Genomic DNA, 21,889 nt, shown 5'->3' on the forward strand with positions numbered 1-21,889 from the left:
ATATATATATAGTAGAGATAGAGCATAAAAGAAAGTTTTAGGAATTTTAAAAATACACCCGTCGTCAGCAAACAGAGAAGCAGTGCGTGTTTTCGTAAAAAAGACTGCAGTGGATATTTTAAGTTTATAATGATTCATGGCAGTTGAAGCCTTTCATTAATTATCTTTCCATTGGTACAACTTATAATAATTTTTGAGAGGACTATATCACAAACTCAAAAGGAAATTTATTATCTAACAGTATGTGTGTAAACTAACTGTGTTACTACAGATTATAACTGAATTTCTCCAAGCAGAATTCATGTCGCGGCTAAGAGCCGTCTATCGGAGTGTTATAATCAAAACAGTAAAAACAAAAAAGTAATACCAAAAATGCGTTTTTGTGCAACTTTGTCGTTCTTGTGGGTTTGTTCAGTAGTGATCTTACCAATTTGTTGGGATATCGGATAAGCACGGGTTGTACCGGGACCCCGGCGCTAAATGCACCCTGCTTAAATTTGAGCAGGACACTACCATTGGAGCAAGTGCCCTCTGGAAAGATAACAATCTGCGACCACGGCTCTTGTGAAGTGGCGCGATTTTTTATCTCGGACAATGTCGTCTGTCGCGATTCCTTGCTGCTTCGCTTCACAAACACTGGCTGAATGAAACGTAGAATTGCTAGAAATAGCCAACACAAAATCCCGTTAAAGACTCAAAAAGCATCTGTAATCAGCTTTTTCTATGCAGCTAGTAAATGTCCTACTAGAAGCAAAAATCATTTGACTTCCCTTGATTTTTTTCCTAGCATGTTGGTGTGGTCAATGTCTGCTGTACCCTCCTCTAAGTGTAACTCAATTGTTCATGAGATACCTCAAACGTTATTCGGTCTGTACAAAGCAACTGAGCATAAGTGGACTTACATGTTGTGTGTGTGTGTGTGTGGACACAGACACAAAGAAAAAAACTGAAGATGTAATAGTCATTTAAGAGGTTCATTGGATTTCAAGGTAGAGGCATTTTAGAGTAATGTTCACCGTTTCTTAATGCACATCGACATTATTGTACAATGGAAAGAGTAGTGATATTGCTACTATAAAGTATCAAAAATAAATTCTGTTGCAACGCTAGTGTCCACTAACCCGAATATTATGGTACATCGTAGGACACCTATCTGCTCTGAGAAGCCCTACTTTTAACGGTTAGTGATAAACAAAAATTGTTTTCAACCCGACACCTGCTGCCTATAAGCCTGTCTGATAAACCTCCCTTGGACAAGATTTATGTTCGAATTTTATTCGCCAATTATAAATGAAAGCTGAAGTCAAGTCAGCTGTTAAGAAGTGAAAAATAAAAATGATCTCTGTGAGAAGCGCACGCCACCAATTCGTTTCTCTGTCTGATCGACTAAAACGAGATAAACCTAACGACGCTTACTGGAGATAACGACGGTTCCTGTCTCATCTCGAATAACGGCCGATGGCACGGGACTATTGGCGATTACTGTCACGAAATCGTAGAACGATGAATGCGGTCCAGCTACGAGGATAGGCGCTTCGGTCGGACGTGCCCGCTCTCCACGAAGCTCTACCCGTAGAAGAAATGTGCGGAACGCCCAGAATACCATCGTGCGAACTTTCTCGCGCCATTCTCTGCGCGGAGCAACGCGTCGAGAAAGGATATGCAGGATTACGGAGATGGACAGTTGTCAAAACGGACGTGAGCGAAAACCGAACAACAGTAAGCGAGGAGAAATAATGATTTATCAGCAGAAAACATTCCATGATTTGCGACGTTTTAAACGTTGGATATGCAGAACAGCGACGGTTCCATAGTGGAAGGTGTTATGGTGACCGCAAATAACAAACACGGAGAGATGGATCGTGCCGTTAGATCAAGTTAATAGTGTTAGCCTATTATCTCAGCCGTACAAGGATACTCGTTATTTAACAGATCGTCAACTGCTTAAATCGAGTTAGCTGAACTATCTGACGTTTAATATATGGGATGAAAAAAAATCTATCAAAAAAAAGTGGCTAGAAAACCCATGGAGAGAACCAAATCGGAGACTGCGGCAGGCGAAATCAGTTTGAAAGATGCAATGCTACGGGCTGAAATAGCAAAAGATAGGCTCTCCTGACCACATCTGACATACGTCTGACAATGCATTAAACGCCAACACACGTCGTGCACTAAACAGATTCGTTTTGGTGGCGATAGAATTCCAAGTAGCATCGTCGTTTCAACCATCGTCAAACAACCGGAGTATGCTAACAAATACAGATTTTGGGTAGTCAAGCCACTTAAGGCGACTGGCATACCACACGTCGACCGAGTGCAATAAATCGTAATAAAATAAACCATGCAAGTTATGTGTTTTCGCGTGCAGAAAAAATCAAGGTAACCTTCTCGACAACGCTTCAAAGGCAGAGTCGAGAAGTTTGTAACATTAAATGAGCCAAATCATGCTTCAGACGTACCTCGGCCCACTTCGGTAAACTACAAATTACCTATCGTATATGTGTTTGTAAGCTTCTAAATTTCGTCACCCATGTAATTTTACCATTAGATCTAACAAACTGCTCAGTGAAATCTTTTTACATCTTAGTAAAGGTTATTAGGGTGTATAGAGATTCTTTGCAAATGTCCGAGTTGTACCTTTGAGATCTCTGTGAAAAGAAAACATTGGACAATAGCAATCACAACCGTTCCCTGCTCTCATTGCCTATTTCTTCGTTTCCCTTAACGTAGTTTGGGTCAGACATATCTGGTTGTGAGCTGCCCTTATTGGTATCGAAAGCATGCAGGAAAAAGAATGCAGCGCGACTTAATATACTCCAACAGTTTAATATACATATAAAGGAAGCCACTTACTTCCGAGTAGCGGGATATACTTCGACTCGAGTTTCGTACAGGGAGCCTGCCCTCCGGAAAGCAGAACGATGACCCCATCAAGGAATGAGTGATGCGGGCCACATACCAGAAGGGGAGCTTGGGACCGGGGGGCTCTTTTCCCCTTGAATTCCCACACGAGGCCACCCCACACAAACATCTGACGCATCACCCCTGCAAAGAGTGGATGCCAATACCTTCTGCATGGCGACCGGCAAAAATGAGGCAACAACCAGGAGCGTAAGACGAAGAGAACAATGCAACATTGGTTGCCACCCCGGACAACAACGCCAACCGCAACAACATGGTTGCAGACAAAGACGGTTAAAGGTAGGTTGATACAGTTTGGCCCGAGAAGGATGAAATAGTAGAAAAAGTAGATTTCGGTATCGACGTAAATAGAGAAGTATTTGCAAAGAAATAATAGAATTGGGGCAATTAAAAAGGGCATTGTACACATGTGATATAAGTGAAACGTTATGCGTATCGATGTGTGTTTTTTGCGTGTGGAACATTATCATGTTTAATTTTCAGTGTGCAATGACGATTGCGGGCGTTGCCCATTGCGAATTGCGAAAAGTGATCCGGCGAATATGGTCAGTCACGAGGGGTAGTGGCGGGGGTGAGAGTATTTCCGTTGTAAAACGCAGTTATCGGGATGGTGCCACCGGTTGGATCAACGGGATAAGTAGGCCAAGGATAGTCCGCAACAGCATTCCGAAGGTGACAAACCGAGGAGGGCGACGAGAGAAGAAATAAGCATATGGACAGGCTTAATTTTAGGCTCGAAAAAACTTAAACGAAAAGAAATATTATATAGGTGATCAATAAGGCTTTTAATGGTACCCTTAATTTAATTGCCAAACTAGGATGCACAAATAAGGATAGGGAAAATCTTCACATTAAAATTATGTAGCGAAATGCATCAAAATGCAGTATTTTTATTATATGATAGCAAAACCCATGCGAAATGTATTCATGGCACAGACAAAATAGTCGTACTGATACCTTGTTTACTCTAAAATGCTATAGGGTGTACTCATTGGCAGTGCAGTATCAATGAAAAGAAAATAAGTGGACAAATTTTGAGGCGAAACAGTATAAGAAACAGAAAACGAAAAACAAGGGAACTGGGGCTTCGGCAGGCTTCTATAGAATTTTGGGAAAAACAGCAGATCATAAATCTGTCACGCGTTCGAGTTCTACCGGCAAAGTCGATTTTAGTTCTACGTACAAAGGTACTACGAAAAGCTAAATTAACAGAATTGGTTACGAAATTTGGCTATACCAAACGAACCAACAAATAAATGGTTGATATAAAATACAGATAATAATATTATGCAGGAAAGATCTACACTGTACACTAGATCTAACAAGTTAAGCACTTACTATTCGAAATAAAAATGCGACGTATAGTTATGATTCGTTATTTCACTCCCTGTTTCAACGACACGTGCTTGACTACGACTAATAATACCTTTGAAAAATGCCTAATTACCTATTGCGCGAAAAATCATAGTACTTGTCTAGTAAGTTTAACCTTGTTAGCAATACATGACATAAATAAGAATATTTTTAACAATACGAAATTATGTTAATTGCATCTTTTCGCAAGTCATCTTTCTGTATTTATGTGACAAAGTAAAACATTGAAGCTTTATGGTCTTTTAGCAAAAATGAAGTGATTTGAACTCTACTTTAAAAATATTACCTTGTAAATAACAAATATCCCAGCTATCAAAAATAATTCGTGAGATGGATATATGTTTTATGTAAGATTCAGGAATAAGTATGGTATGCTCATCGACTCTGATTAATCTAGCCATAGTGACAGTTCTACAACACTTGCCTACGCCAGCCTTGAATGGGCTTGGACTCGAGTTCCTGTTCCGAGTATCCCAACAGTCCCACGAAGCAGCCCAGCCAAGTAAGGAAAAGGAAGAACAACACAAGGAGCACTCTGAGTGGGAATATCAGCACCGTCATAAACGCCACCTAAAGCCAGAGAAAGAAAAATTAGAGACAACGTCGAGAAACCTTAGTTTACCTATCCGACTTCTAACGGATTTAAAAATACTTCTCGATATATTATTTATTAAGATCAATGCAGGGTTATGTATAATGAAACGAAGAAACAAAGAGCGACTCAAGGCCGAATGACTTAGATGCGTCTGAGCAAGGGTGGATATTCGTGATTTCGGGTGGAAGAAAAAGCAAGCTTAGTCGAATCTGAATTTAACTTATCAGCCCTGCAGACGAGCAGATAATTTAGAAATCGATCGCCCCAACATTGCAGGTCAACAAATACATACAAACAAGAAATAGACCACAAGCACTGTAAAGCGCACGTTTTCATACACATACTAGATGTCTACCGGGTCATAGAACTTCTAATGTCATTGGCTTTTCCACCCTTTATGACTTTTCCCCTTAGCCTTCTGACGCTAAACATCCTAGATGACACATAGTTACAGTCTGTAATGTAAACGCAGAATTGAATTAGCAGATCATGATGCAACTACTCAAATGTCATAAACCCACTGAAATTGATCTTCCGTCTTGTTATCTAATGGAGGAGTTTATAAGCGTTTGCTACTTGGTGGCCTTTTTTCGCCATTTATATTTATACGTAAAATAATGTCTGGCCCATAAAGTTAGCGGCCTAATTTCATGAACCAGTTCCTTCAGCAAATCTCATCACTTCGCTAAGGCAGTGTGAGTACTGCCGAAATGCTGACTATTGCTCCGCGTTGTTTTTGATATCAAACACGCCATAAATAGAATTATATTCTATTTAAATGTGTTTCAATTTTTGCTGAATTCAATTCAGACCTTGTAGTTTAGTATGGTTTAGCTTATTTTTACTGTGAAGCCTAAAACACTTAAAAATTAGTTTCATTGAAAGTTTGAGATAATAACTATGAGTGATAATTACATGCGCTTCCACGTATGGTTTTCACAGAATGTGTAACCCTGTTAAAATGTCGGAAAAAGCTTGTCCAAATAAAATGTTACCTAACTTTCAGGTATACTTTTATCTAGAGTATCAATTATCTCTTCATAATTTAAAATACTTTCGCATCCCGCGAAATATTTACGGCATGCGCAAAACTTGGAACCGCTGCCATATTGCTATATTTTATCTTAATTAAAAACATGAGCTAACTAGAATTATTGAAAGCAGCTCGACTCTACGTATATTGGTAACCTGGTGTCGAAAGGAGCTGCTTTGCTACTCTGGTTAATTTCTGGGGTACAATGGTAGCGTTTGTTCCCTTTCTAGGGGCCCGAAACTAGCTCCGCAGTAAAAAAAGAATAAGCCGAAACTCGAATGCATCATCCCTCGTCAGCCAACGTCTGAGTGATAACAGCTAAAAATCAAGACGCGTACGTATATGCTGCGATCTGAGCTGCCTTTAAGCAAGCCGGAAAAATTAAACCAGATTTATTTGTCTGCCTACATCCTATTTCGGCATAGATGAATGCTTTGCACCATCTAAGTGCCGTTCTCAAACAACCCTCACCTGTACTGCGAACCAAGATGTAGTATACAAAATATATGAGTTCACGTTCATGTTAAAGGATTCTCATTAAACCTTTTACCTTTATCTTGTCGGCCGCCGTTAAATGTACCCGGAAGTAGAAGGGGTTGGGTACTTTGGGCGGGATAAATTCTGATCCATTGCTAAAATCCGACGCGTCCGAAGAGCTAGCGCTCCTCAGGTGTCGTACTTGCTGCTTTTCAGTGATTCCTGTGACCGGCAGGGAACCGGTAGTCTTTGAATCATCTGAAAATAGTTAACACGAAACAGGCCGATATTACCGGCGTAACGCAACGGCCAGCCAGTTGGGATGGGCGCTATTGCATTAGACTATAACTTTAGCGTCATTCAACATATGCATGGCTATTTCTTCTTTTGTTGTTTGCTAAATGTTATCAGAACGTATAGCAGCGATTTACTTTTTCGGTTAAATGTGGACAACTGTGCATTTAGCTCATGTGTCGACTAGACGCGTGCTCAAAGATGCTATTACACTGGTGATTTCTGTATGATTCATGACTATACAATCGTACTCTCTTCATTTTTATCGATGCCCCTGTAACTTGTGTGTTCGTTAATCAGAAGCTCTCAATGCCACGTGCAATGTTTTGACAATCTTCATTAATGTGGTTTTGATGAAGCATGCTTTTCGAACGAAACGATACCTTAATTAGAAGTTCCGGATCTGAAAAGTCGACTTGGTTATGCTGTTTCGTACTCGTTACTTCCCAGCTTAACATAATTACACGTTATGAACAAAGTAATGAAAAATCATCCTATTAGCAGTTAACATATGTAAGACAGGTGACAGAAGATTCTAAAACAGATCTTCTTCCTTAGTCGTCTCTTAATGGAAGATCATGAGATACCTTCAACTGGCTCACATTCGTTGTTGCTCCAAACTATCAGTAACAGTCGAGAAAAGGGAACGGCCAGACGAAATTCAGCAGCCTCCGTTGTCGTTCAAATTAAACTATCATGATGTGACTTGTCACGTTCAACTTAAATAAATTCGAGAGAACTTGCGTATTCGTTGCGTAAGGAGGACACACGAAACACAAAGCAATATACAAGAAGTGCTCCATTAATTCGTCAGATTTAAATGAGGCCTGTATCGCTCATCTTTAGCCGGCCATCGTTCAGCTGTCTGCTTAACATTGGATATTTTCATTTGCGTCGTACGTATCCAGTACCTGATGATATGGAGTCCACGGAGGCGTAAATAGTAGACGCTAAATCTCGCTTATCAACATGAATTAAGTCAACTAAAGTATTTCGCAGAGAGCATAAATATGTTGGACATAGGTGCTAGGTTATAATGCAACCTAGTGTCGCGTTTCACGCCGATTGTTGGAACTTGAAAACGTGCGGCAACTTGTAAGCTGGCACAAAATAGTTAAGCAAACGGGAATAGTACGGACAAAACGTATCCTATATTTCTATTGGACATCTTACATTTACAGTCGTCTTAAAAGCTGCATCTATTCATGTTTACATCTATTTATCATGCGTAACTCATACACACTAGTAAAAGCAGTAGCCATTACATTACGCCGTAAGCTTCCTATAAAACCGAACACGAGGTGAATCTAACAAAGCAAATTGGTAAAATGGCCAGAATCTACCCTAGTCGAGTTTACCTGTTTCTACCATGATGGCTAATCTTTACATATGAATTGAATCTTAATCTCCTGACGTTTTCTACTAACCGTAAATACTTTAAAAGCGTGGGCTCGTATTAATTTTTGGGCCAATGACAAACGCGCAGTAAATCTTTAGGAAAGATAACCTATCCGCGACACGATTTTGAAGTTGTATTGCGTACTCAGCCGGGCCTACATTTTACGATCAGATTTGATATTAACATACCATGCTTCCTATCTGCTAAGTCTACTTATCAACCTTTCCTGCTCTTAATGACAACAATTTAACTAAACTTAATTCACAAAACATTGTCAGTTACATATCCTACCGTCAAGCAAGCGGTTGATCTTAACACAGTAAATAAGCAGGGTAGTGCCGCAGCAAACGCTGAACAGAAAAGGCGCCGCTATTAGCCACACTGTCATTTTTCTCTGTACCGTGCAGCCACAGTTTCAACATTACACTCCGACAAGAAATTTACTAATGCTACAATATCACAGACACAGAGTTGAAAGCACTCTACTAGCATGCGTCCGTTATCTGCGTTCGGGACAAAGATTGCTGGATAGGAAATTAGAAGACAGTAAACATTCATCATGAATACTATTACCCTTACGGGTTCGTCGGTAGCAATCGCCTTCCAGAAGCGTGTTTCTCGCGAGATAACACATCGTCTCTTCACACCAAAAGCTCGCAGCTCTTCCCTTGAAAATGGACTTGCATCTTAAAGAATGCTCTTATCTACTGTGTCGCTCTTTGTCATCCATAGACGACCAGTTTGGTAACGGAGACGCGTGCTCTAACTAGACATCAACTAACAGACTGCACACAGGCACACATAGGCCCGAACAAATGGACGCAATTTTCATTGCAAAAGTAGCAAAGACAAAGAAATACACATACCTGTTAGATCATATTATCATCTAAAAGCAACTTGAGACCAGCAGCTCGCAGAGTACAGAAGCTTTCACAGTCGTGTCTTATAGGTACCGCTGCGTCTAAAACAATGTATAACGTTAAAACAATGACTGACCGGCCACACCAATTTACCACTGACATACCATCACCGCAGACGTCAGGAACAGATTCGAGCAACGTCATGTTATAACGCTGAACAGGTGTTAACCTGTGTAAAGTTTAATTTCCAGCTCCACAACAGAGATCGGTCCAATTAGGTCACTAATGTTTGCTTAGGGAAAGATCGCGGAATTTCGGACTGAGTGTGATTAGAACAGGTGTTGAATCAACGAATTAAACATAGGGATTTTATACGATATTCGCGTAGGAAATGGAAAATTAAATATATTGAAAGTTAAGGCTGTGCGATAGAAACTTTTAATCTTGACTTAGCGAATCGGTTACGACATCAGGTAAATCCAAGCCGCAGTCAAACACAGACCCAATGCCTTAACAAAGGTTCAGAACAGCGGATAGTTCCAAAATAGCAACTTGCGGACATTTCAATGGCTACTAAGAACAAATTCTTACTTGTTACGTAGCATCGGCAACATTAAAGTAGTTACTCGAAAGCAAACATCATGCTACCATAATAACGAGATATTAAAGTAATATCACCTCCACAATAAATAAATAAAAGATTACCACATGATACATTTTTAGCTGATGCATACTGGGACTCTCGCGGTCGATCCGACGAACCAATCTATATTTCACACGCGTTAACACTCTTAGATTATAAATTAGCAAGCTAATCTAATCAAGCACCCATCCATTGCAAAGATAGAACACTCAATCAGCAACTCGTTTCGAAAAAAGAGACAAAATCGTGCGTCTTTAACAGGGATGTGCCAAAAAGGGTGAGTATAGCATCAGCAGTTCTGTGGTCCTTCCCGTCAAAAGGTAGAAGTCGACTAACGATGGGCAATGAGGCTGGCTGCTCACCTGCAGCACACATAACAGGCGATCTCATCCTCGCTGTGCAACTGGAACAATTTGATAGTGGCCTATTGGCGGGTACCTGTTAATAACTGCCAGCGTAGGCTTCCTAGTCACACAACGACTTGTTGTGATCACCCTATTAATTAGTTCATCTCGCAATGTGGTCTCTCAAATTGTGTGCGAGGAAGACAATACAGCAGCAGTGTTCTTTTATCAAAGCATGGTCAGACTAGTAACCGAGCGTCGCATTCTCGGCCCATTACCCTAAAAAGGCGAAGCATTTTTTAACTAGCAACAAGAAACCCACACGCACCACACACGGCTGTGAAATGTCTTCCGCCTTTGAAGTGCACCATCCATGGCCTCCTACCCTTGTGGCCTTCTGCGACTGAGTCATCACCGTTCTCGTCGTGCTTTAGGGTTGTTGGTGTCCAGGGCCGATTATGAAGGCAACTGTTATCAAAAGTTGAAGGAATACAAGACGTACCACCCGGGTATAGTAGCGAGCTAGTCCCAACGTTAGTACTGGACACAACGTAGTACTGGTCTATTTGTTCATTTTCGCATTCGGGCATCGCCATCTCCGGCTGCGAATACGGTTGCGGTTGTTGCAGCTGTTGTTTACCTTTGCGTTTTAGGCCGGGTAGGAACAGGGCCTCGCGTGAAGAGTCATCTACTCCACAATACATTTCGGACGCTTTGAGAGGGTCCTCAGGTATAAGGTTTGTAAGTCCGCATTACAAACACTACCCTTCTTTGATGATACGTACTGTTCACGAATTCGACGGGTATATTTTTGAAGCAGTTTGAAATCTCGACGGAAATCGTTGTTGGCACCACCTCAGTCTAGTCGATCAGTCCAGCACTGTGAAAATCAACATCTACATGAATCAAATTGGTCATACATGTGACGCGCGGTTTGCTACGGTTAGATCTTGTCAACTAAATTTCTTATTGGGTAAGATAAAATTTAGTAAGAAAAAAGGTCCTTGATGCATAACAGTCGCTCACGAAAATTTTTTGCAAACACGAACAATGTTGTCACTATACTTGCTACAAAAGGTCCAGCGCTTAAAGCGCACTCTAACTTTTTTTTTTTTTTTCTTTAATGTTAGTTTGCATTTTTTTACATACGTAAACGCCATTATTATTGAATTACAGTGTTTGCAACATTGGCTTAGGAGGTTTGTGTAAACACTCATGTTCGATTTCTTCTCAAATTAACGTTGTTTGGTCGGTGCAAACATGGCTGCTTAGTCACGAACGAAATACAGTTTGCCAAACGTCACATCGTGTCATGAATATACGACTATGTATTAGTCTATGTCTGCCTGCGCGAGAGCGTAATTTGAAAACAGCTCGTCTATCAATTGTGGCTAAAGTCGTTAGCGGGAGAAGAAGAATCAATGATTTGCAATTACGGAAATCCGGCCTTGTCTCTCGGTTCGTTCTGTGCAAAGAGGGGCCTCGTTTCAAGAATAGTCCACATAGAAGATCTATTCTCTAAGAATGAATATGAGCTTCTAAGTAATGCACAAGCGTATACAAAGCGTATTTAGTAGCGAGAGTACGAAAAACCCTAAAAAAAAGCTACTCGAATGTACTGCTACCAATTTCTATCCGCTACACCTACGCTTACATTATCTGGGGGGTTTGCAATGCATTGTACCTTCTATGATACGACATAGTTTTAACTAGTTTAATATCATTGTTGTGCGTCTTCTGATGCCGTACTAACGATAAGTTTAATGCATTTCAATTCAATAGGAATCCTTGCACCAGAAGCTAAACGATTACGTGCGCCGTATAATTAAATGATGACGCTTTTAAGTTATAGAAAATTTTGATCGGCCATCTTCCTATCACTAATCAGTTCAATATAGCAATTGAACTGCCCTTATTGCTTCATCTGACGGTATCCCAACATTAACTGCCCCCAGTGCGTCTAGTATTGATTACAACGTATGCCATGTTGATCTCTCGGTACGGAGAGCTGGTTGCCTTCAACGGTACTGTTCAATATGTTGTGTTTATTCAATTGCCCTAGACAAACTAAACAAAAAAAAGAGCTAGGCAAACTCTAGCGAACGAATTTGGCAGAACGAATGGCAATCATTGTAGACTCAAGGTAATTTTGACCGAATGTTCAATGTTTTACATCTTTTAAGTTGAGAGCTTTTTAGGAAAATTGCGTTTTTGTCTCGAAATGTAATTATCTCTGCCGTACTAAATTTGATCGATAAATAATTCAGCAACGACCTTCATCGTCGTACTGATACAATGACACGTATCATAACATGAATATGAGGAGAGATCAATCCAAAACAATGAGTCGTGGTTTTCAATGATGACAAACCTTCGTCATCCAGTTACTATTACTGGTGGAGCAAAACGGGCGTTCTAATATAGCTTCGTTGGTCACTGACAGAACTGCGGTCTGAGGCAAAGCAGGGGATCTGTCCGGGTATGAAACGTCGATGGTAACATTGACCTTCGACTCAAGATGTTCCATAGGTCATAACTTGATGCTTTCGTTGACATTGCGTTGATGCGAATATTGTGAGGCTTTTATGAGTTAAAAAATAAAGTTACTTAACTATACGAACGTATTATTACAAATTCCAATTTGAATTTTACAATCTATTTGGATCACAATAGGACACCGACTAAGACCATGTCTTTTAACTATATGAGGTACGCGCGAGCACATGATTGTCTTACTGAGATTGGAGCTTCTTCTGTGGGAGTAATTACAGTGTTTCGTACGATCGCTCGACTGTCTGGGCTGCTGCTTGTGGTTGACTCGCACCGCAGCCATAAGCGGTGATCTTAATAATGCATAAGGGTTGGACCATGGGCTTTCCTTTGACGTTTACTAAAATGTTCTCTTTAAAATAAAACACTGACACAGGCTATCCCGACTGTACAATGATATCCGGTGTATAAGTTATCTTTTTCAACTGCGAATTTGTAAAACGCCATTGTTCGATTATCTAATGGTTTTTGTTGGGTGAGGAGCAATCGAATGGGCAAAAATAAGGAGGCATTGGGTAACGCTGAAGAACATCCCGATCCCATGTCAAGCTGAGAAAAGCTTCCAGTCTAACAATAACTATGGTATAAATTACGCGAACTCGGGCACGTGTGCAATTGACTTAGCGACGAGTGTGGTTGAGGTCAGATCTATTTGTTGTCTTATTGATGCGTAATGTATCCTTGTGGATAGGGAAAGCATTTAACAACGAGACTTCCCAAGAACAGACATAACATAGAGTAAACTCAACTAATAGTGTTTTTGTGCATGCTGATAAACGACTTCGATCTATTCAACATAGTCCATAACTAAACGCGCATAACTGATTGGACACCACCTTGCTGGCACCAAAGTATTCATCTCTTTCTCACTATCAATAGATGCCAACAAAAATTGAAAATGTATGTCTAATTACTAAATAATAAATCTAAATAATTAAAATAGCTATCCGCCATCGCTGATCCTATCAAGTGAGCAGTCACATAGGCTGACAATCTATTCGGATACTAGATTCCGTCAGGTCGTATATTGTCATGAATGTAGAAATTATCTTGCGTTCCTTCGGTGTTGGAGTAGCGACGTATACATATCGTTACGCAAATAAACATTCATCTGATTTATTCGCTTGATCACACAGTTTCGGGCCTTATATATATATATATATATACAAGTACATAACCATCATGGGTTATTGCGTAGAAAAGGTTTTAATGTGTATAAAAAGCTGAGGTTGTCATTTAGAAATGGTTAGCAAGCATTAACTGATAAATAGCTATTCAAGCAAAAGGCACACTTAAGCGTAATAAGTGGGTAAGATAGATGTACGTGTAGAACCACTGTGCGTCAAACGCACGAAGAGCTCGACGCACGAACGTTCGAATCAAAACCGTCGACAGATCTAACAACTGCTGGTACGCCAATCATAGAGGTATACGCCAATCACAGAGGTACAGGTATGTTGTCTATCTGTTTCCTGCTGTAATGTTTCGAGACGTACTGTCCAAAAGCCAGGTGGAATGCCGCGTCTACTACGGCGAGACCAGTCACCAATTATTGCAATGTTGTCCATTACCGTAAAATTTTCAGAATCGTATCAAATAAGTTGATATTTGCCTAGTCCGTTGGCCCGATACGATGCTAACGAACAATAAGCAGCGCACGCAGTAGGCAATGAAACAGACAAGGAACGGACGAGGGCAAAAATTAATACTGTGAGTCACACACAGACACGTAATGCGCATGGGCCCTATTTGTTTTGGAGTTGCAGAACTAAAGCAGCGTAGGGCATAGGTAAGTTTCTGCTGAGGCTGCAGCCTCTCTTTATTTTGCAGCTTCCTATCATGGTACTTACATAAAAATGCTATTTTCTTTGCTACATGGGTGAATGCCTTGTATTGCTGGAACCTCGCTCTGTTGTCAGTGTCCAAAATGCGCGCAGGTTAAGGGGTCGCCTTTGGATTCATTTATTGCCAAACTGAAGCATGACACTAGACAGGCTTTGTCGCAATATAAGTTAGCCATACAGCGTTACCGAAGTTTCAAATCTGTACGCAATATGACACTGAGAAATTGGAAAGATGCATGACTTGGTTCCGTTAGCTGACATCTGAGGCCAAGATATTGGGGATATGGGATATGACACGCATCTATCACTGGAAACACGAAAGGTTTCTAATTACTAGAATTCTAGAAAATATATCTATCCTGGCTATATATACAGAAAACATGTATGTTAAAATGCAAATCCTATGGCACGCACAAATTGTTCACGTTTAATTTATTATTGTTATTGTTTTTATTTATTTGTCGTTATTCCGCTATTAGGTAGTACTTAATTAAGATTATGTTAGTATAAACATTTCTATGTGCATAGCTGATGATCTGTATCGTAAGGTGGGCTAGAGACCAGAAATTTGTATAGTTGTCGTTGCGTACCTAATGGAACGTAGCGGCTATGTACACTTTTTAGTAGTCCTTGTATAGAAAGCAAAAGTAGTCGTGTCAGCTTGCGTGGGTCAAGCCCAATAAGATAATAGCTTGTTGACATGGGTTAAACGGAATAAATATGTGAAGAGTCTACGGGATAGGGTCGAAAATTGGGTTTCTTAAATTACCATTATTGGTTGTTATTTGTTTTAATCATAGCTACACTAGATAGATCTTAGGAATAGATATACTGAAATAAACGCAAGCATCATACAAATGGTTGGCTTTATGATATCAAAGCTAAATACAGTTATTATAGCTTTGAGAAAACAATGTTATAATTCTCACGGGACGTTATTGATTAAATAACTCGATATCTAGAAAACATTAATGGACAACTGACGGCTGTTCATCAAAGAGCCAGTGTACCTTGTTCTATGGTAGACTCGTGCATGGAAGGCCTTTGCTGTTCTTGTCCATTGTCGTCACTATCCTGAAGATGTGGTTGAGGTTCCGGTGAGATATCACCCTTCGTCAACGATACCGAAATATCTCGAGACTTCACCATAATCACCGCGGAACGGAGTCCTGGTTTCGTGGAACTGATCTGCAGAAGAAACAATGGGACGCTGCAATATAACTCTCAAAAAAAAAAACTGCTACTGCATTTCTTCTCCCCCGCACAAGCAACTCATCTGATTTCGATGCTTGGTTTACTGCTTTCTAATACCAGCTACAAAGATTTGTAGGGTTTTAGCTGCGGACAAACTAAATGCTTATACATAGCTATCAATCGATTGAACTAAGCATGAAGAGCCCTTGAATCAATCGATCACTGCAATCTCACCCAAAAAATGGCTTTAGTTTAAGAACGAGCTCGGGAACGGTATACGGTCTACGATTTTTTTGACGGTTTCTGGTCGCTCTGAAAGTAACAGAAAAACAATAACATTAGGAAGGAATTGACAAATATTCTTGTACAATACTACAGCTATAATTTACGGTATTAGATATGCGAAATTTTGATGTCCTATGACAGGTGTGCACCACGTCTTACTTATGTTTAGGCGCAAATAACTCGCCAATCGGCCTTAATTCTATGCAAGTGATAGTGCCCGATGATTGGAACAACCAAGTCTCCTGTAGATAAACGTCCGCTCTACCGTACTCGAATTCACTAAGCAACTTGCTTAGTGCTAAGTGCTAATGTTACCTTTTTAAGTAGTACAGTGATAAGCTACGACAACTTCTAAAATTTCATAAAATGATAATGGTTCGTTTGATATTGTATATATTTCTAAACGTATGACAGTAATAATAATTCCGCGCATATTCGACACAGGCACCTTAGTCGTTAGATGGTTAAGGGCAAGTTCATACAATGCGCTTACGTCGTCGCATAGGTCTGAAGATCTGTTACAATCGATCGGTATTCCAGGTCGACCTTGGCCGTTATGAATACTCTAAATATAAGATAACGAGCAAACATATCCTGTTAACTCTGGCAACCTCACTGTTACTGAGCTAAGGTATCTATTGGACCAGAAACTCAAGTTTCTACCGCGGAAGTCGATCAAATACAACTTAAACAGACTCGAACCAAGTTTATGTTGCATTGTAAACAGGTGCGAACGGTCGAAATTGCAAAATATCCATTAGTTCTAAATGCATACAAGAAACACTGTAATCGTTGAAGGGAGCAATTTTACTATGGAGGACATCACTTGTAGTTTAGAGTTTGGTTAATTTCAACGTATGCGTATTATTTACTAAATATCATAGCGAAAACGCCGCAGAGCCTGCTAAAGTGTTTTTCATGCTGAAAAGTATTTTCCACATTTATTTTTGGTCATATCCTTTATGATGGTACGTATGCAACATACGTAACGGTACAAATATCGTATTGCCATAGTAGTATAAGTATATACACTTAAAATGAGACCTGTAGAATTCGAGCCAAAGAAATCAAAATTGTTTAATTAACCATACTCTACAGCTTTCCGGAACACTTAATCCAAAAACCAAAAAAATGAGTTAAATAACTTCGGGAAAAAATTGCTAAACACTACAGATTCTAAATGATTTACGACCTAGGTATTTCTGTCTTTTGCGAGACCGAAGCCACCCGCCTCTCACGTGATCGTTCAATCAGTGCGCACCAAAAAATTTCTAAAGCACTGTTTACTAAGCAGCAATGGAACCTCTACAAAGAGCAGCTTATATCACGGTAACGGTTTATCACTTCCAAAATAAATTGGAATTACTTTTTGTTAAGTATGAAAAGCATAGTTGAATGATGAACGTAGTTTCTACATAATTAGCATGCGAGCTAAAACCTTGAGAGTGTATGATTTACACAAATGTCCTGTGCTTTTTTTTTATTAGGTTACGTATTTGTGAACGCCCAAGGGACAAGCGGGCGTCCTCGCAGTTCGCCAACCCAATGGTTAAAGCATAGGCCAACATATACATAACCGGGTTCGGAGTGCGGCAACAGGTAATGCACCATCAGTTTACTGCGCAATATTCTTTTTGTAGTGTCTCGGTGTACGTAGGTAGGTGCGTGTGTCGGACACAAGATTCACTGGCACGTATTTTATATAAGCACATCCTCTATGCTTCCGTACACGACGGATGCCTTGTCAACGCAAGAGAAAATTTTCACTAAAAGATCGAAATTTGTCGAGAGGAAGCAGTTACTGTACCAAATCAAGTATTTGTTGTACAGGCTGTTCACTCATGTAATTGTCTTCGTATATTATTACATTATTATTGCCCGAAACCGGAAAGCCAGTAAACCCGAAATCTATCTCCTTTGTTGCGACTCTCGTTATCTTCCAGACCCGCTTGCTGTTTTTCAGCCAAATGTTTACTCTTCAAACGTTACGTCTTCGACTCTCTTTTAAACAACCGTGCACGAAGCGACGTCCAGAGTAGCCGAATGGCATCAGTGAAATTTCCCATTTCTCAACGCGCTGCTGACAGGGCATCAGGGTCTATAGACATGACGGTATAGCGAAAATCGGTCGCTAATTCTATATATAACTGAGCATTTAAATGTAACTAAGTTACTTAAAAAATTATCCAAATTAGAGCTGGAAAGAGACAATAATACTGATCTTATGACGAGGATAAGTGACAGCAAACGTGAGGATAGTCGTAGGTATATTGCAGTTGACAAGACTATAAGCAACATTTTTAATCGAGTAATGTGTTCATTCGTCAGGCTGCTGCATAGGGAGTAGTGCTTAGTTAACCCTTACTTCGAAGTAGCAGCAGTGATGTCGACAAGCCGTAAACGAGTGGTCGTCTCGTGGGACGAGTCACTGACACGTAATAGCTCTTCCAAGCTATAGCCTGTCAATATCCATCTTCTCCTTTTCATACAAGTTAGTGTAGAAGCGATTATTTCGTTCATAAAAACAACAAGCTGGTATTAAAGCAGTCAAGCTGTGACAGACTGTTCAATTGTGTGACCCAAATGAGTTTACTACAAATCGTCAATTTTCGGGAAAAAACCGCTTGAAGACACTTACGTGGTTGTTTTGTATAGCATCACCAAATGGAGTTGGGGTCAAAGATAGAGCTATATGAAGTACTGATACCTTCGCGTGTGGAAGTGAATCATTCAACAAAGCTAATGGGAAAATGCTTTTCTGGCTGAAAAAGGCTGTGAGCATGGCTAGAGAACATAATGCCTTTTAATCACTCATTGCTAGATTAAACAAACAGAAGTTTATTAGTCGTCTACCACAACTTCACATAAAGTTCTCGTACGCAGTATGAAATCAGCTTTTAAATGTATGAGGTACCCACACATCTAAGAATTACATTTTGTCCGAAAAGAGACCAAAATCAGAAGCAAAATAAGATATAGGATGCGAAAAAATGCCCAATTGTCGCAAACAACTCGGCCTTTCAAAACCTGGCCCTAAAAAAATATCCAGTAACGCGAATCGCATTTTTAATCTGTGTAGATCTGAAAAATTCTTAAAATAGGATTACAGTTTTAAATCAACGTCTCCTTGCTAGAGAAACGGGGTGACTTTTAGGGTTTTGCATTCTCTTTTATATAGATATGCTGCTTCATATTACACCAACGACACATAGCACACAACTTGTGTGAATAAATAAAGTCAATTATATTTAAACGTTATATGGAGTGACTGACGATACCAAAAATAAGTGCTTTCGGGCATAACAGAGCAGTGGCGAAGCCGCTTTCGACTTAACCGTATCGGGTTGTGTACTACGTATTGCCAAGGATAAAACATATTTGAAGGCGGCGGGTTACTTATGCTTAGGTAATTTAATATAATTGCTGAAGATAACTGCGATAGTGTCAGGTGAATTGCGTCTCGTTCTACTGAATTTATGGATTATTCACTGTCGTGCTAAGCTACGTGTGAAAAAAACTTACGTCGAAAGGTTGACACTTCTTGAGATCACTACTAACCTGAAATAGAGTTCCCGCGCAAACGTCAACGGACGGTGTCTTTTTAAAGTAAACAATACGCACTTCTAAAGCAGTTTCAATGAAACGAACTGTACGTGCAAACATCTGCGACATTACTCGGGCAAATGAAAACAATGGTTCTGTAAAATCGTGTTTGGACATCAGGAAATTTTATTGAGGAAGTAATAACCTAGCGTCGATTCTGCTAAGATCTGAAAAAAATTAGCTTTTATTGAAGTTAATTGGTTTGAAAGCTGTTAACCTCAATTAATATCCATCGCATTACGTATTCTACCAACTTTATCGTCCCTTACACTTAGAGTATTCCTTGTCTTTCGTTTACGAATTTGTCAAATCACTACTTCAGTCTGCCTTAAAGAGAATAAGACTGTTGCTTCAACTTCCAGCAAAAACGTGAATAAAGGAATAGTTATCGCATCCAATTTGCTCGGTTTTTCTGGTATTGGATTCGTTAATTTTTTAACGAAACATGGCTTGAAAGTCATCGGCTTTCTTGTTCGAAAAGGCTAGGGTTTCATGATTCCTATCATTGTCACATCTTAAAAATAACTTCGTAATGGATTGTAGATGGACTGTATGTACCAGAATAGCAGAATTATCCTTAAGCAGCTAACATCCATCCAAAATTGATTTTCATAAATGAGCGGGTAAAGTGTGACTGACTGAGTGTCGCCGCTACCAAAGATAAATGCACAGCCTTCGACTATATGTCATATCTACAAAAAACAAGATCTGTTGATTTTAACAATGCCGCCACATAAAAGCGAATCGAATTAAACAGCACTGACAACGATCACGGCGAACCAAACATGCATCTGAAATGATAATATTACAAATTAAGGTGTAGCTTCGTTCGTTTTGTGTTATATTCTATAGCAGATATTCTAGATGAGGCTATGTGTGTTTTGTTCCCACTGAGATTAACGAACCATTGCAATTTAAAGTGGAGCGTACCTATTGAAGTAGAGAGCCCAATCAAATTCATGCACGCGCATATGTACGTATTTTTGAGCATCATTAGTGGCGGATAGATGTAAATGCTAACAAACCTAGGGATAATCGAGCTAGAATGCCATATCATTACAACAACGATTTCGACGTAGCGTAACTTCAAAAAAGTATATATATGTTTATATAGTGCAGATGTAGAACGAAGATTCTCACCCCATCAAGATACTTTTGTTTATAGCCTGTGTATGAATACTTATCAGAATAAATTTTTCGACCAGAAAATCCTAACGTCTACGAGTGTTGAGCAGAATGTCAATGGCGATGAAATCGCATTCATGACTCGAGCGACTTCGCACCTTTGAAGTATTTGAAATATTTTGACGACGACCAAAATTTGACGCCTACCCGCCGGAAGCATAACTAAACAGCAGCATAAAACGTTAAGCTCGAATCCAGCTGCAGATGCAGGTTCGAGACTTCTTTGATGTACAACTGTCGAGCAATTGTATTCAAGATAATCTGCAGACCTAAACGGAGGCTTCTTTGCATTTAGAATGTGTGTGGTAATCCTACCATCTAATGATACGACCGGTTACATATATGAATAAAAAAAACTCCAATGTTTAATGTGGCAATTAACGACAAAGCTGCGATTCCGCACCCATTAACTATATCGAGTATGACGTTCAATGCAAGATTTTCCAGTGGTTCTCCTAGTTCTAGACGACAGTTCACAAATGACGTTTCACTGCTTGTCTCGTTTTTTTTCCGATTTGTTAACTCTCTTATGGTGGCTTTACGAGCTAGCAAATTAAACAAATATTCCTGCTACAACCACCTAACATTTTCCTTAGAAGTCCTTTTATACAGGAAATATAATTTAAAACATTATCGACACAGATCTTTATACTTTAATTATACGTATATACATATATCACAAATTCACACGACTCATACGCAGTCAAATCTGCGTCATATATTAACGCTTGCTGGATTAGTGGTAATGATAGAGAGACAATATGACCGATTGCTGGTGCAGTACAAACGCTTTCAAAAAAGACAACATGTCGCTCTAACGTATGTTGCACACGCGTTCAATGTGTTTCAGTCTACCGACTTCAAATGAAACCAGCTGATCGTCTTTATCAGATTGTTGATAAGTGCTTCAGAAGTTTGCATTTTCGATGGGCAAGCAAGCAAAAAAAATCTGTATTTCTGATTAATTCTTCCGACTGATATCTGGCCTTTGATGAACAACTGTATCGCTCAGTACTGTGTGATTGATAAATATCACTGCCTTTTTTCTTCTCATATCCTTGGCTGCGAATAATAGTACTAATTATTCTAATATTTACAGGAAAAATGAGAACAACTTCTAGAAGAAAATCGACTCTTATAAGCTACAATGCTCGTTTTGCTCCGCACTTCAGCTGAGAGCATCTGCATCGCAGGATTATATTGATCAGTACGACAATGGGCTGTAGCATCAGCTATGCTAAACATCGCCTATCGTCACGTTGAATTACGCACAGGTCTCGTAGACAT

The 21,889-nt window shown here is 39.7% G+C and overlaps 2 protein-coding genes and 1 long non-coding RNA gene across 19 annotated transcripts in view; 2 read left to right on the forward strand and 1 right to left on the reverse strand.

The window, feature by feature from the left end:
• LOC111243487 (lysophosphatidylcholine acyltransferase 1-like) overlaps positions 1 to 21,889 on the reverse strand; it is a 38,220-nt gene that overhangs the window by 4,770 nt on the left and 11,561 nt on the right. For 4 of the 17 annotated variants that reach the window (XM_086977423.1, XM_086977457.1, XM_022789144.2 and 1 more), the window contains exons 2-7: positions 15,764 to 15,841; positions 15,346 to 15,523; positions 6,475 to 6,659; positions 4,721 to 4,866; positions 2,854 to 3,071; positions 428 to 660 (exon numbers count right to left, since the gene is read on the reverse strand). In XM_086977423.1, coding sequence (XP_086833549.1) covers positions 428 to 660; positions 2,854 to 3,071; positions 4,721 to 4,866; positions 6,475 to 6,659; positions 15,346 to 15,484 — 921 coding nt within the window. In that variant the 5' untranslated portion in view covers positions 15,485 to 15,523; positions 15,764 to 15,841. Of the gene's footprint in view, positions 1 to 427; positions 661 to 1,416; positions 1,632 to 2,853; positions 3,072 to 4,720; positions 4,867 to 6,474; positions 6,660 to 8,385; positions 8,644 to 8,667; positions 8,932 to 9,118; positions 9,632 to 9,959; positions 10,178 to 10,269; positions 10,798 to 15,345; positions 15,524 to 15,763; positions 15,842 to 15,973; positions 15,993 to 19,336; positions 19,356 to 21,889 lie in introns of those variants that run through there. The other 13 variants (XM_086977601.1, XM_086977639.1, XM_086977570.1 and 10 more) reach the window with 10 other exon arrangements.
• Positions 3,067 to 4,722, forward strand: LOC147758167 (uncharacterized). The gene is made up of 2 exons (XM_086978478.1): positions 3,067 to 3,201; positions 3,406 to 4,722. The coding sequence occupies exons 1-2, from the start codon at positions 3,076 to 3,078 to the stop codon at positions 3,628 to 3,630; spliced, it is 351 nt and encodes a 116-aa protein (XP_086834604.1). The 5' UTR covers positions 3,067 to 3,075; the 3' UTR covers positions 3,631 to 4,722.
• Positions 10,801 to 17,927, forward strand: LOC147758168 (uncharacterized). The gene is made up of 4 exons (XR_015319937.1): positions 10,801 to 13,943; positions 14,077 to 14,280; positions 17,302 to 17,413; positions 17,758 to 17,927. It is a non-coding gene; the product is annotated as an uncharacterized LOC147758168 (long non-coding RNA).

This window comes from Varroa destructor, unplaced genomic scaffold (assembly GCF_002443255.2).
Source record: "Varroa destructor unplaced genomic scaffold, Vdes_3.0 BEIS01000001.1, whole genome shotgun sequence".
Classification (NCBI taxonomy): domain Eukaryota; kingdom Metazoa; phylum Arthropoda; class Arachnida; order Mesostigmata; family Varroidae; genus Varroa; species Varroa destructor.